Below are 12142 nucleotides of genomic sequence, written 5' to 3'. Positions count from 1 at the left end.
GATTGAACTGAATTTTGTGTTACATTCTTGAGAAAGTAAGATGACGTAGAGCTAGCATGGTGTGATATTTTTGGAATATGCAAATTTGCACATCATGTACATGTACTCTTTCTGTGATATCACCACCTTTAGTATGCATTGTATTATGTATTTTCACATGTATTTGAGCAACTTTGGATGCATCTGAAACACTGGTGATTGTGCACTTTGCTACTTGCTTCCACCTCTGATTATTGTATTGTTAAGGCTCAGCCAAGGTCACTTGACCTCATGCATATATTACCTGAAGCACCTTGAGCTCCTTCCGGGTCTGATATTGAATCCATTGTGTCCAAGTGTTTACTCGCCCAGGTTTAACTTGTTTTCTCAGTGAGGTGACGTTGTAATATCTGGCCTGTGCTCTGTCAGGAAAGTGTTGCAAATGGGAAATAATGAGTTGTTAACAAGCATTAAATAAAACCTCAGCAAGAGATTGTGACAGCCTGACATTGTAGGTGAGTTCACGCTTGTTTTGAATTTCTATTTGAAACAGACTGCTGGAATATCAGATTATGTTCTGGGTGAGGGCTTCCTCATCTGTCTTCTCATTTCTCATCACAGTGTTTAGTTTCATAAAGGCTAAATCAGCGTACATACTATGGTAATAAGATCACCCATCTGTGAACCTGAGAAATTGGCACAGACTATTTCAATTTCAGTTGTTTTTTTAATTTTTTTTTTGGTGTCGGGAGGGGTGCTAATACCTTTAGTGACACAATGATACGATTCATTCAGAGTGAGAATTTGCACATGCACACTTGTAATTGAGATTGTCTAATTGCTGTCAGATTTCTCAGATGGGAATTGTAATTAGCTGAAATGAAACGAACTTTTAAACCTGCATGATGCTCTTCTTCTTGTTAGGCTTGAAATCAAGCATATTGGAAATGCACAGAGGGACTGGCAGAAATTGTTTTAGTGCTACTTTTCCTACTTGTTTCCTTGATTAACCATACAGACAAATATGCAAACAAACAAAGATGCATGCAACCACCCATGCACAGGAAATGTACATACTGGATGTGAGGACTGAGAGGTAAATACATGAATACTCTCTTCATGCACACACGCACACAAGTCCCTATCCTACTTACAAAGTTAAGAAAAAAAAACAAAAAACTAAATACTGTGAAGTTGTACTGACGACCCTTATGGGATAAACAACTGAGCAGCAGCAGTGCATGTCTGCCTGGGAGGGAGGGAGGACGGGAAAGATGTTAAGGAAAAATATTGTCTTTGATCTGATGATATCTGCTGTTTGGGCTAACTTGCCATGAAGGCTGAACAAAACAGGGCTGTTTGTCAAACATAATTTGCTTTCGTCTTGGAGACGCCCCAGGATTCCACAGCTGAAAGGAAAGTAGTAACTAAACATGTTTCTTTTTTTTACAGCGTGTGACACAAAGTTTTTCTGCTGTGTCTTTTGAAAGCTTTCACAGCGTCTCTACTGACTCCTGCCACTCAGTGTCACATTTTACGTTTGACAGCACTGGCGGTTCTTTTTTTCATTCACACAGTAACTCTGCATCAGATCTGCTGTGGAGCTACAAAGCCCTTTTTACCACTCAGCCGTAAAAGGCTGATGGGGTCCTGTCGTCACCCCACTGGGCAGGAGGGCGGGTAGGTGGGGAGCCTGAACACATACGTTTCTGAATGCATCAACTCGAGAACAAGGCGACGTAGGAGCTTAAAATTGATTCCATAGGTGTATCTACGAAAAAACTTGGACAAGTTCAAATCTCAGTGACTTCAACCTCAAAGTCAGAGGTCAAGTTTTTTGAAAATCTTGTGACTGCAGTAACTCCAGAACGAGGTGACGTAGGATTTTGAAATTGATACCATAGATGCAGCTACTAAAACTCTTGGAGGACTTTGAGGACTTTGTTTCTTCAACGTTGTCTGCTTTCAGCATGGTCACTATTTTTTACTCGGTGCAGGTTCCAGTCTGACCGAAGCCATCATTGACATCTGTGTCAAACTGACCCGACTTTTATGTCAACTGTCAACATGGTGTTCTCCTCGAAAGACCCGAGGCATGTGACAGAGAACATTTGGTAGAAACCACCAGAAGTGTGGGGTTTGTGCCATTGGGTGCAGGCATACAGTACATTGAAAAGTCAACAGACACCTGCCTCATTAGCCAGATTTGTCTCCCTGTGACTTTGTCCAAATTCAAGTTGAATGGTCTGAGGAAAAGTGTCTGGACTTCTATAAGTTTCCTTGAAGATGTTTCACATTTCATCGGAAAAGCTTCTTCATTTCTTAAAGAAGTCCAGACGCTTTTCTTTCCAAACTCCTTAGACTACGATGACCTGGATGACTAAGAACCTTCACAGACATATTCAAGTTGAGTGGTTTGCCTTCATGACAGTGGAGGAGATCCTGCACACAGTGGTCAGAATGAAACTCAAATAACAGCATCACTGGAAGTAGATGCATTATCCAAGGGAACTCCCCTGAAGGAGCTTTTTTTGCTTTGTATCATGGAGCTTTGTAACTGCAGCTCGTGGTTTGTGTGGTTATTCAAAGTTCAACTAATTAAATCAGTAAAGGGTAAGAAACAGTGGGATTGAAGTCTTGCCTACATGGAGGAAAAAAACCCCCAAAATAAAACAATTATTTGGTTACATCATGAGTTTTTTTAGTTACATTGGTTCAGTTTTAAGACTTTGATGTTTTGTGTTGTGGTTTGCATGGAGTTTGGGTAAAAAAAGTGTTTTATGTATTATGTCAGTCTCCCTACTGGTAATTATCTGACAGATCTGGTGCTGAAATACAATACACAACTGCTCCGGCAGATTGTTAAAAACTATGAAGAAAAAGAGAAAAACTATGAACTTTTTCTTTGATCTAAAAATAAAAGTTGTGCCCGAGTCTGCTATAACCTTATTTTCCCTTGTATATGTGCATGCGTGCACACACAAACACACACACCTGAATTCCCCTGAAGGGTTAGCAGGCAGCAGTTACACTGATTAACTAAAAAATTATCCTCTCAAACAGTTATCTTCTCATGGCCGCACAGCTGCTTTCTCTCCTCTTTCTGTGTGTTCTCTCTTTTCCTCAGTGTTCCCTTCCTCCCGTTCTTCTACCCCCCCTTCCGACAGGCAGACAAGGTGACCCAGCGTCGCTCCTGCTGTCCATCCAGATGTTGAATCACTGTGATTCTCTCCATACGTTGCTCATTGTCTCGCTGACAAAGAGCTGCCTTGAGATGCTCAATAAGAGCTCCTTTCAGAAATTATTAAATCACTGAGACAACATGATTATTTAAACTCTAAACCGTGTTGTACTGATCGATTGGCCTGTTTGCTTATAGAAAAGACTGGCATCCACAATGAAAGCTGCCGTGTTCGGGTTTATAAAATACATGTGTGGCTGCGCTTTTACTCAAATATGCGCACCTTATTTATTTTGTCACTGATTGAGATCTTTGAAACTCCACTACTGTAATCTTATTCATCTAATTGAATATCGACTCACCATCAGTGCCTCCGGTGTTTTTACTTTCATAAATCTGTGTTTGATGGTGACGTCAATAAAATCAGGCAGGATGGAGCCTTTATTTGTAATGCCATTCTTGAAGAGAAAACTATTGAAATCAGAGGCAGCTAAATACCTAAAAATGCTCCACTGCTAAAAGATCGGCTTGTTCACAAGACTTCTCATTTGTGTTTTGTGCCTCTGTTTGTCTTTCTGTTGATCAGATAACCTGTTGATCGATTACCAGTTTACCTTCAGTCTGCTTCAGGAAGATGACCGCTACTACACTGCCATCAACTTTATGGCAACACCTGAACAGGTAATGTCAAGAGAGGTTAAGGTTCATTAATTATTTTTAGTATTTAAGAGTGGCCTGTTAAGTTTTTATCCAGCTCGGTGCTTTCATTATCCTCTCTACTTTTAGGATTTAGGCTTAAAACTTTCCTTTTTGATAAAACCCATAGCTGCCCCTCCCTGAGCCTGGCTCTGCTGGAGGTTTTATCCTGTTAAAAGGGACTTTTTCCTTCCTATATTCTCCAAAACGCTTGCTCATAGGGGGTCATATGACTGTTGTGGTTTTCTTTGTATTATTGTAGGGTCTTGACGTGACGTGACTGTTGTTTTGATTTGTTGGTATATAAATAAATTGAATTGAAATATATAGTTCCAATACATGAATGTTGTGTAATACATAGCTACAGTGGGGCAAAAAAGTATTTAGTCAGCCACCGATTGTGCAAGTTCCCCCACTTAAAATGATGACAGAGGTCAGTAATTTGCACCAGAGGTACACTTCAACTGTGAGAGACAGAATGTGAAAAAAAAATCCATGAATTCACATGGTAGGATTTGTAAAGAATTTATTCGTAAATTAGGGTGGAAAATAAGTATTTGGTCAATAACAAACAAGGAAAATCTCTGGCTCTCACAGACCTGTAACGTCTTCTGTAAGAAGCTTTTCTGTCCCCCACTCGTTACCTGTATGAATGGCACCTGTTTGAACTCATCATCTGTATAAAAGACACCTGTCCACAGCCTCAAACAGTCAGACTCCAAACTCCGCCATGGCCAAGACCAAAGAGCTTTCGAAGGACACCAGGAAAAGTATTGTAGACCTGCACCAGACTGGGAAGAGTGAATCTACAATAGGCAAGCAGCTTGGTGTGAAAAAATCAACTATGGGAGCAATCATCAGAAAATGGAAGACATACAAGACCACTGATAATCTCCCTCGATCTGGGGCTCCACGCAAGATCTCATCCCGTGGGGTCAAAATGATCATGAGAACGGTGAGCAAAGATCCCAGAACCACACGGGGGGACCTGGTGAATGACCTGCAGAGAGCTGGGACCAAAGTAACAAAGGTCACCATCAGTAACACACTACAACGGCAGGGAATCAAATCCCGCAGTGCCAGACGTGTTCCGCTGCTGAAGCCAGTGCATGTCCAGGCCCGTCTGAAGTTTGCCAGAGAGCACATGGATGATACAGCAGAGGATTGGGAGAATGTCATGTGGTCAGATGAAACCAAAGTAGAACTTTTTGGTATAAACTCAACTCGTCGTGTTCGGAGGAAGAAGAATACTGAGTTGCATCCCAAGAACACCATACCTACTGTGAAGCATGGGGGTGGAAACATCATGCTATGGGGCTGTTTTTCTGCCAAGGGGACAGGACGACTGATCCGTGTTAAGGACAGAATGAATGGGGCCATGTATCGTGAGATTTTGAGCCAAAACCTCCTTCCATCAGTGAGAACTTTGAAGATGAAACGAGGCTGGGTCTTCCAACATGACAATGATCCAAAACACACCGCCCGGGCAACAAAGGAGTGGCTCCGTAAGAAGCATTTGAAAGTCCTGGAGTGGCCTAGCCAGTCTCCAGACCTCAACCCCATAGAAAATCTGTGGCGGGAGTTGAAAGTCCGTGTTGCTCGGCGACAGCCCCAAAACATCACTGCTCTCGAGAAGATCTGCATGGAGGAATGGGCCAAAATACCAGCTACTGTGTGTGCAAACCTGGTAAAGACCTATAGTAAACGTCTGACCTCTGTTATTGCCAACAAAGGTTATGTTACAAAGTATTGAGTTGTATTTTTGTTATTGACCAAATACTTATTTTCCACCCTGATTTACGAATAAATTCTTTACAAATCCTACCATGTGGATTCATGGATTTTTTTTTTCACATTCTGTCTCTCACAGTTGAAGTGTACCTCTGGTGCAAATTACTGACCTCTGTCATCATTTTAGGTGGGGGAACTTGCACAATCGGTGGCTGACTAAATACTTTTTTGCACCACTGTACATACAGTTTAGGTTTTTGTCCTATAGACTGATGGAAATGTGGGAATAAGCTTGCATGCTCTTTAGTGGCTAGCTGTGGATGACTTCTCTGTCCTCCCAAAAAATAAATAAAATAAAAATAATAATAAATAAAGTCTAAAACTGATCCTAATCCTTCATGATTGCTGCCCACCAACACCACGGCTTTTCTGGTTTGCTACTGGAAACTAAATGCCCCATAGAAATTTGGTCATAGTGACCATCAAGTCATATACTGGTACTGAAATCCTGACTTGTAGGCTAAAGTAGGAAATTTGTCATTTTCATTGCCATCTTTTCAAACGAGATGTGATAAGTCAGGAGGAAAGTTAAAGTAAGAAACCAAGTTAGCTCTAAGACATACACCGATCTTCCTCATCCATTTCCATTAAATTGGAGCATAATTTGCAAAATTAGGGTCATGTAGTTTTCAATAAGACTTAAAAATAATGATTGAGACCGTAAGCTCACTATGACTTTACTTAAATAATAGATCAGTGGAGCTGAACACTCTTTTTCATCTAGGTTTCTTTTTGCAACAAGTAGAGTTTCCCTCTGCTGGCAGTTTGAACAAATGCTTAATTAACAAGCTTCTACACTGGCTTCACTTTTTAGACCTGGTAGTTGTCTTTCATATACCGTCTAGCCTGCAAAAAGAAGTGCATGTAATATGACAACTATAGGAAAGTTTCCAAGTTGACATCAGATCAGCGCAAAATTTTAAAAACTTGAGAAATCATGTGCTTGGAGCAGTATAATCCCTGTGCCCTTGCTTACAGGGATTATTTATATATTCCCTGACCTCATGAACTCTGCCCATGTTCCATTTCAGCATCTGACATTGTAACAATACTTTTAAATGGTAGAAAAAAGAAAAAAAAATTAAACAAAGACAGAGGATGGCATGTTGTGGCAGCGTACTGCTTTGGATCTATAAAAACATATATCCTCCAAATGTAAAGATCTGTTGTCAGACTAAGGAATCTGTCTAAACTCTTGACTTTTATCTGTCCTGTTTTTCCTTCTCTGTGCCTAAAGCTGTGTTGAAATACAACTCAGAGGGGTAACACTGGAGACAAAATCAATGTAACGATGCAAAAAGAGGCCAGCAGATTCAGATTTGCCCTAGGTGACATGAGTTGAGGCCAGGATGAGTCTGCTCAAGTTAACAATGTTTTCCCAAATAGTTCTTCTGTTGACTGAAGGAAAGCGAGTTGAAGTAATGTAAATAGCCTGGGGAAGGTGTCCAACAACAGTGTGAACTGCAAAACCTGTACATAGACCAAAAAAAGATGTGAAAGAAATAAAAAATTTGCTTCAGTTTCTTGCTGATTCCTTCTTAGGTCTGTCTCTAAGGTTCTCCATCTTCAGTCAGTTTGTCCCCAAGCTTTGATTTCATTCTTCAGCTCAGTAACACAACCTTGCTTTTTTTTCTTCTTCCAGGCCAACAAAAACCTGGATATGTCCATCAACGCCTCAAACAACTTTAACCTGAACATCACCTGGTCCTTAAGTTCAACCGGTATGCTGCACACACACTTATTCATACTATTCTTAAAGAGTTCCTTTTGCTTGAGTTGCTTGAATGGCTTGTCCATCCACTTTCTATTAAATAATAAATAAAAAGAAATCTTCAGGTAGCAAAGTTTGCTCCTTCACACACACTGGGTTGTGCCCCATCAAATAGCTTTAATGTGGACATGAAGATATCTCGAGGCATGTTCCCTGTTAGGATGCTGCATATGAGCGTTACATATAACTATATATAACAGTGTTACACAACTTTGTAATACTGGAAAACAAGGCCACCTTTATTTGTACCCATACACAGACTTTATCTGCAGATAGTAAAGGGTTTAAAAAGATGAACATACCGCAAGGAAAAAAACATCCGTTTATCTCAGAATAAAAGCTATGATTTGGTTATCCGAGTGATGACTGCTGGAGCAAAACATTTTGGGACTGTGTTTCCATAAAGAAGAAATTCAAACAGTCAAGTTAGCAGTGTCATGTTGCCCTGCATCACACCCAGATTCATCACCAGCTTGTTAAAGCCAGGTCAAGTTGGGAGCTGATTTAACATGGCACATTTGAGTGGCATTTTTCCTTAATCAGAATCAAATGGCACATATAAATAAAATGTATTATTATTACTATTATTGTTGTTGTTATTATTAATAATAATTTGCTGAACTTATTCTTTATTCAGTACTTATTTTCAGTATCTCCTATTAAATGTGTTGTATCAGGAATTAAACTGTACTCAACTTCGAATTGCAGCACATGTTATGTTGATCTGATAAAATGTGGGTGAGGGGTTTGTTAAAGTACAATCTCTGTCTGTAAACAAAAAAGTGCCAAAATTACCCGGTAAATTAAAAAAAAAGACAAAAAACCAAGGGGGTGGGGGGTTCAGGGCACGAGGCTTTTTTGGGGCTGCAGAATTTTGTACATGGATGTGAAAAGCCTCCAACTCAATTTTCTAAGTGGTACTTCTAATACACACACACACACACACACACACACACACACACACACACACACACATATATATATATATATATATATATATATATATATACACACACACACCAGTTTAGTCATGTGTGCAAATTTCAGAGAGTTTTCAAGCAATTTAAGATGTTAAGAGGAAAAAAATGTGATTAATTTTGTAGGACATTTTTAATAAACACAGCAGTTTCATGAAGGCCCTAATAAAAGAATCAAAGTGCCTACAGGGTTAGCATAGAAGCTTTAGTAATGTTACTGATTTTAGCTGATTAGTGCTCGACTCAGGACTCTCTCTGAGCACAGTGTGTGCTTGGCATTAGGACTTCAGCTAACTATTTTTAATTACTTTCATTTCTTTTTTTGAATTAATAAAAATATATATATTAGTCCCGCAGAGCCCTGGGCAGGAGACAAGCTCGTGACTCTCCTGTTAGCTTGTTAGCTTTGTTGCCAGCATAGTTCTGCTCATGTTTACACTGTGCATAGATCTAATCGGCCAACATAATTGGAAACACTTTAAAGACACATTTAAAGAACTCCCTTCATTTTAGACATCTCTCCATTGAAATCTTTTGTCAGTTCTCGTCTATGTCAATGTTGTGATACAGTGGTCCAGTCTGTCTCCAAAGCTCTTATTTAGCTGTCAGTCTGTAATGTTATCGCACAGTCAGGATTTGTCCAAAAATGGTCAGCTCCACTTCCTGCTTGCCTTGCAGGGATTCCCCCCCCCTGACAAAACACATCAGAAGATATTCAGAATTTTGGCATTAGGGTATTTTAGACGCTTTCCCTCCTGATTCCAATTAAGATAAAAGCACTTTCTCACTCTTGGGATCTTGGGGCCCACAGCTTATTCATTTTGGGACTCTGCGCTTTGTGTGTGTGTGATTGTCTTCAGACTATTGCAGAGTGTTTAATGGCCCTCGATAAAGCAGGAGGTGGAAATATATTATTCACACCATCTGAAAACTCAGCCATTAACACAGAACTGCTGATGATGCTCCGAAGGATCCTGAAATCAGACCACTTCAGTGCTGCGAGGAATTTACAGGCTCACTGTGAATTACTGCAAGGTGTCATGATAATGCTTTTGCTGTGAATGTTAATTTGCCTGCTTGAGATGAAAGGCACGCCTTGGCATTTTAAAATTCACGCTGTTTTCGCTCAACCTGTCCAATTACCAGTTTTTGTTTTAAATTTATCTTTACAAGGACATTTGGATTGAAAACAGCCTTGCTGATGGGCAGCTCATTGTGGTGTTCTCATGTGGCTGCTGAGTATGAAGTAGGAAAAAAGGAGAAAGTTTTTACCGCTGTAAAACAGAGCTGTACTCTCCAGGCTGACATGACACTGGTCTTCATATGTCTTCGTTTTCAGAAGTTATAACAAGTGTTTTGTCAAAATCTGTGTAATTTCCGTTGTGATTTGAGTTATTATGAAATGTATCTGATCAACTTCATTCAAAATATCTACAGGAGAGACAGGTGTGCTGGAAAGAACTCCACAAAAACAATTGTATGTTACCGGCAAAGTTTCAGTCATCCAGTCAAAGGATATTTGGCTAATGCAAACTTAACAATTTGTTAAATGGGGCCTTAAAAAAATGGTATTACTTTATGCCAGAAAAACCTTCTTTTTTCTTCTTTTTTTAGGGCTTTTTCATCTATTTTTTAAAAATATAACATTTATAGGAAACTATAAAATTACACTAAATAAACCTTTTTTTCAGTCCTTTGATGGTGTCTTTAATATAAATAGAAAGCCTCTCTTCTTCTTAAAAACAAGTCCTGATCTCCACCTCTTGGTGGCCCTGAAACAAATTCAATGCCACAGACGCAAAGGTCCCATTTAATATCATTGAAATGTGCTGCTAACAGCTTTACGTATGCATGGCCATGTATTTTTACAAATGCAGGTACTAAGGCTTGTTGTCACCCAAGAAGGCTTTTGACTTTGAAGGCAAATTTTGTTCCTTTTACCTCTTCTCATGGACTGTTATAAACTGCTAATACATGTGTTTGCTGAAAACTGGTTATTGAAAACAATTATCACCACAAGCCACGAGCGGTTGTTGTTAAAATAGAAGAAAAATCGTATTCATTTTTTAACCTTTTTCTGTTCCTCTCAGCTGGAACCATCTCAGGTGAGGAGATGCCCATCATAGCGAGGATGAACATTAAAGAGCACCGTGACAGTTTCTTGAGTGAAAAGTTTAACTTCAGACTTCACCACAACATCACCTTCTACGTGTATGTGTCCAACTTCAGCTGGCCAATCAAGATCCAGGTAAGGTTGCATGGATGCAGGGATGTGAAAAGTCAGGAGAGTTGGGAATGCTGTAACTTCATATTCATTTGACTTAGTAACTGACTGTAAGTCATGTAGACATGCCTTCAGATTTTTCTTTTTCTTTTATGATACATTTTCTGAACATTAAAAATCAGCAGTTTAGAAATGTGTTAGTAAAAAGATTAAAACGAATACTGAAACTAAAACACAACAACTCTGATTCTGAGTTAATGAGGTTATTATTGCAATTATTTTAAATTGACAATAATATTTCTGCTGTTTAATCTGCCATTGATACTGGATATGATGAAAATTATTAAGATGGTGTTCATTTTGAGGTCTGACTGTGATGCGTGCTGGGAACTCATCAGCTAGTCCTCCAACTTTAGCCTCAAAAGGCAGACATTGGAGCTAAAACTTCCTGTTTCATCCACCTACCGCTCTGGTGGACCTGCTACATTATCAGGTCTTTGAATCTATACCTTCAGTACAATATTGTGGCAAGCTGAGGAATCTTAACAACAAAGAACTCACCCAAAGGCTGAGCCTGTTATTCTACCCCAAGCAGAAAGGGGGAGTTTTTTATTGAACAGTTCACTGTGTTACACTGTGCTTCAGAGGGTCAATAACCCCACACATGGACTCACTCATGGTGTAATATTTTCTCTTTCTATCAAAACAACAACTATCAGTGAATTTACACCAGAATATTAGCAGGAACGGTCATAAGTTACGTAGCCAAAACAAATGCAAGTACAGTTTAATCGTCTTAACTGGCAACACATGTTCCCAAGGCATGATGGGAGATAGCCGCTCCCAACACGTCACAATGTGCTATATCTCACAGCCACAGTTCTAGTGTGTTGAGAGCACATTTTTCTTTTATATGTGCATAGTGTGGAGGATATCATAAGGCCTTGAAGGAATCCGATATAAAACACAGTATTTATGAGTGTTTTAAGTTGTAAATTGGTCAGATTTGACCCGAACATGACGGGAAGGTTAATCAGCACCGTCACATGTGTCTGCATTTGATGTGGAAGTCTGTGCTTCCTTTTTTTGCTACTGGGCCTAGAACAGGATTTACATCAGGAACATCTCCTGAGCAGGACTAGTTTGTGGGTGGCATATGAAATAAAATGCACATGAGTAACTCCCACCATTCCCTTTGGCCCCAGTTGCACCTCAGCCATGTGGGTTGGCTCATGTGTTGGCAAGACGACCATTCAGTCCCACCATTTTTGACAACCACATTTCTCATTATGAATTTATAGAAAACATGTTTTTATATTTTCTGCAGAGGACAATAAGCAAGAGGTTGAAAAAAAAATGCATTTTTTTTTCTAGTAAGCATTGAAAACAGATCAGGCAGACCTGAAGATCAAAAAGTTTGTGCAAAATTGTTGTCTGATGACAATTGATGGTTTAGTATTTTAGTAAATGGACTCGCTCTTTTGTTTGCCACCTGGTGAGCGTGCTCAAACATGAAGGGTCAG

General features: G+C 39.6%; 1 protein-coding gene across 2 annotated transcripts in view; it reads left to right on the top strand.

Moving 5' to 3' along the window:
- atrnl1a (attractin-like 1a) overlaps positions 1–12142 on the top strand; it is a 342626-nt gene that overhangs the window by 162359 nt on the left and 168125 nt on the right. For both annotated transcript variants that reach the window (XM_085477017.1, XM_085477018.1), the window contains 3 exons: positions 3747–3841; positions 7290–7368; positions 10486–10643. In XM_085477017.1, the coding sequence (XP_085333143.1) occupies positions 3747–3841; positions 7290–7368; positions 10486–10643 (332 nt within the window). The remainder of the gene's footprint in view (positions 1–3746; positions 3842–7289; positions 7369–10485; positions 10644–12142) is intronic.

This window comes from Copadichromis virginalis, linkage group LG13, assembly GCF_057382275.1.
Source record: "Copadichromis virginalis isolate Kocher_CV1m ecotype Utaka linkage group LG13, C_Virginalis_male_GT1.1, whole genome shotgun sequence".
Taxonomy (NCBI): Eukaryota; Metazoa; Chordata; class Actinopteri; order Cichliformes; family Cichlidae; genus Copadichromis; species Copadichromis virginalis.
The sequence above is the reverse complement of the archived record's forward strand: the minus strand, read 5'-3'. Positions and strand labels throughout refer to the sequence as shown.